This window comes from Oryx dammah, unplaced genomic scaffold, assembly GCF_014754425.2.
Source record: "Oryx dammah isolate SB20612 unplaced genomic scaffold, SCBI_Odam_1.1 HiC_scaffold_5444, whole genome shotgun sequence".
Taxonomy (NCBI): domain Eukaryota; kingdom Metazoa; phylum Chordata; class Mammalia; order Artiodactyla; family Bovidae; genus Oryx; species Oryx dammah.
In genome coordinates, this window is record NW_024075300.1 from 1 (window position 1) to 2,509 (window position 2,509).

The following is a 2,509-nucleotide window of genomic DNA, read 5'->3' on the forward strand; positions in this document are numbered from 1 at the left end:
TTTGGAAACCTGCTCATCATCCTGGCCATCATCACAGACTCACACCTCCACACGCCCATGTACTTCTTCCTCTGTAACCTGGCCCTGGTGGACATCTTCTTCTCTTCCACCACCATCCCCAAGATGCTGGTGAACCTCTGGACTCAGAGCAAAGCCATCCCCTTTGCAGGCTGCCTTGCCCAGATGTATGCCTTCCACCTGTTTGGGACCATGGACAGCTTCCTCCTGGCTGTGATGGCCATTGATCGGTTCGTGGCCATTGTCCACCCTCTGCGCTACTTGGCCATCATGAGTCCCCGTGTGTGCGGGCTGCTGGTGGTGGGGTCGTGGCTGATCACCAACCTCCAGTCCATTGTCCACGCCAGCCTCATGGCTCAGTTGACCTTCTGCGCTGGCTCTGAAATCCCTCACTTCTTCTGTGACCTCATGCCCCTGCTGAAGCTCTCCTGCTCAGACACACACTCCAACGAGCTGGTGATCTTTGCTTTCGGCATCATCATGGGCATCAGCCCTCTCACATGCATCCTCCTCTCTTATATCTGCATTTTCTGGGCAGTCTTCACAATCCCTTCTGCTCAGGGCAAATGGAAAGCCTTCTCCACTTGTGGCTCACACCTCACCGTGGTGACTCTATTCTATGGCACCATCTTTGCTGTGTACCTGCAGCCAGTATCTCCCACCTCCTCGCAGAAGGACAAGGCGGCTGCCTTGATGTGTGGGGTGGTCATCCCCATGCTGAACCCCTTTATCTACAGCCTCAGGAACAAGAACATGAAGGCAGCTCTGAGGAAACTATTCAGCAAAGCAGCTATCTCTCAGTCCTAGGACAGAAAAGTTGTTCAGCGCCTACCATATTCCAGGACCACTGTTCAGTGCCTTGGACACAAGGATACACGCTGTTTCTGCCCTCATAACATTCAGCCTGGTGGCTGATAGAGACATGCCAATAAATCATCACAGAGCAACATGGTGATTGTGTCAACAGAGATGAATGAAGTGCTACAGGAAGGGAAAGATGTGTATTTTCCCCATGATCTCTTTCCCCTTAAGATCAGAGCAGAGGAGACTTTGAAGTAGCCTTAAACTCTCTGAGGTACTGAGCTTATAGGATTTCGCCTTTTTGAAGGAAAGATTGGCTGTGCTCAATTTTAATACTGATAAAGACAATGTGTATTAGCCAGGTGTATTAAATCACCGTGCTTTCTGATGACTTGGGGAAGGACTTTGAGATGAGCTGATTCGCTATTGGATTCAGCAGCCACAGTTCTCAGTCTTACATAGAGTCTAATGGTTTGACTTTGCAGGAGGACCGCTATCATCAACAGGCCTCCCATGTCCCCCAGATTGGGACATAGAAGATGACGGCATTTGGGTCATGGTGATTGTGATCCAGCAGGCTGACTGGACCCTTGTGCTACAGGTGCTATCAACAACAAGCAGATGGGCAGCCTGGGATACACAGACAGTTAGTATTAGGGGGTGAATTGTGTACAACAAAAAACATATGTCAAAATCATATGGGTACTTCATATCCAGTACTTCTTTCTCATTGGTGGTGTTTAGTCATTAAATCATATCTGACTCTTTGTGACCCCAGGGAGTGCAGCACACCAGGATTGCCTGTCCTTCTCTATCTCCCAGAGTTTGTTCAGATTCATGTCCATTGTGTTGATCATGCCATCCATCCAACCATCTCATCCTCTGTTGTTCCCTTCTCCTCCTGCCTTCAGTCTTTCCCAGCATCAGGGTCTGTTCCTGTGAGTTGGGTCTTCACATCAGGTGGCCAAAGGGTTGGAGTTTCAGCTTGAGCATCAGCCCTTCCAATGAATATTCCTTCCAAAGGCTTGATTTCCTTTAGGATTGATGGGTTTGATCTCCTTGCTGTCCAAGGGACTCTCAAGAGTCTTCTCCTGCACCACAATTTGACACCATCAATTCTTTAGCACTCAGCCTTCTTTACAGTCCAACTGTCACATCCATACATCACTCCTGGGAAAACCATAGCTTTGACTATACAGACCTTTGTTGGCAAAGTGACGTCTGCTTTTTAATATGCTGTCTAGGTTTGTCACAACTTTTCTTCCAAGGAGCAACTGTCTTTTAACTTTGTGGCTGCAGTCACCGTCCACAGTTATTATGGAGCCCAAGAAAATAAAATCTGCCACTGGATCTTTACTAAGGTCATCAAGTTAAAATGAGGTCATTGGGGGAGGGGGTCCTAATGACCTCATGAATGACTATCTTATAAAAAGATGGAATATGGACACAGACATTCCCCCAAAGGAGAAGGCCACGTGAAGATGAAGGCAGAGATCAAGGTGATGCTTCCACAAGCCAAAGAATGCCAGAGGTTGCCAGCAAACAACCAGAAGCTAAGAGAGAGGCATGGACAGATTCTCCCTCACACTCCCAGAAGGAAGTGTGTGTGTGTGTGTGTGTGTGTGTGGTGTGTGTGTGTGTGTGTGTGGTGTGTGTGTGTGTGTGTGTGTGTGTGTGTGTGTGTGTGTGT

The 2,509-nt window shown here is 48.2% G+C and overlaps 1 protein-coding gene across 1 annotated transcript; it reads left to right on the forward strand.

The window, feature by feature from the left end:
• Positions 1-3: 3 nt before the first annotated feature.
• Positions 4-825, forward strand: LOC120859976 (olfactory receptor 1I1-like; the record flags this gene model as incomplete). Its single annotated transcript, XM_040235855.1, has 1 exon — positions 4-825. A coding segment is annotated over one exon (822 nt), but the record flags the coding sequence as incomplete, so codon positions are not given.
• Between the last annotated feature and the right edge of the window lie 1,684 nt (positions 826-2,509).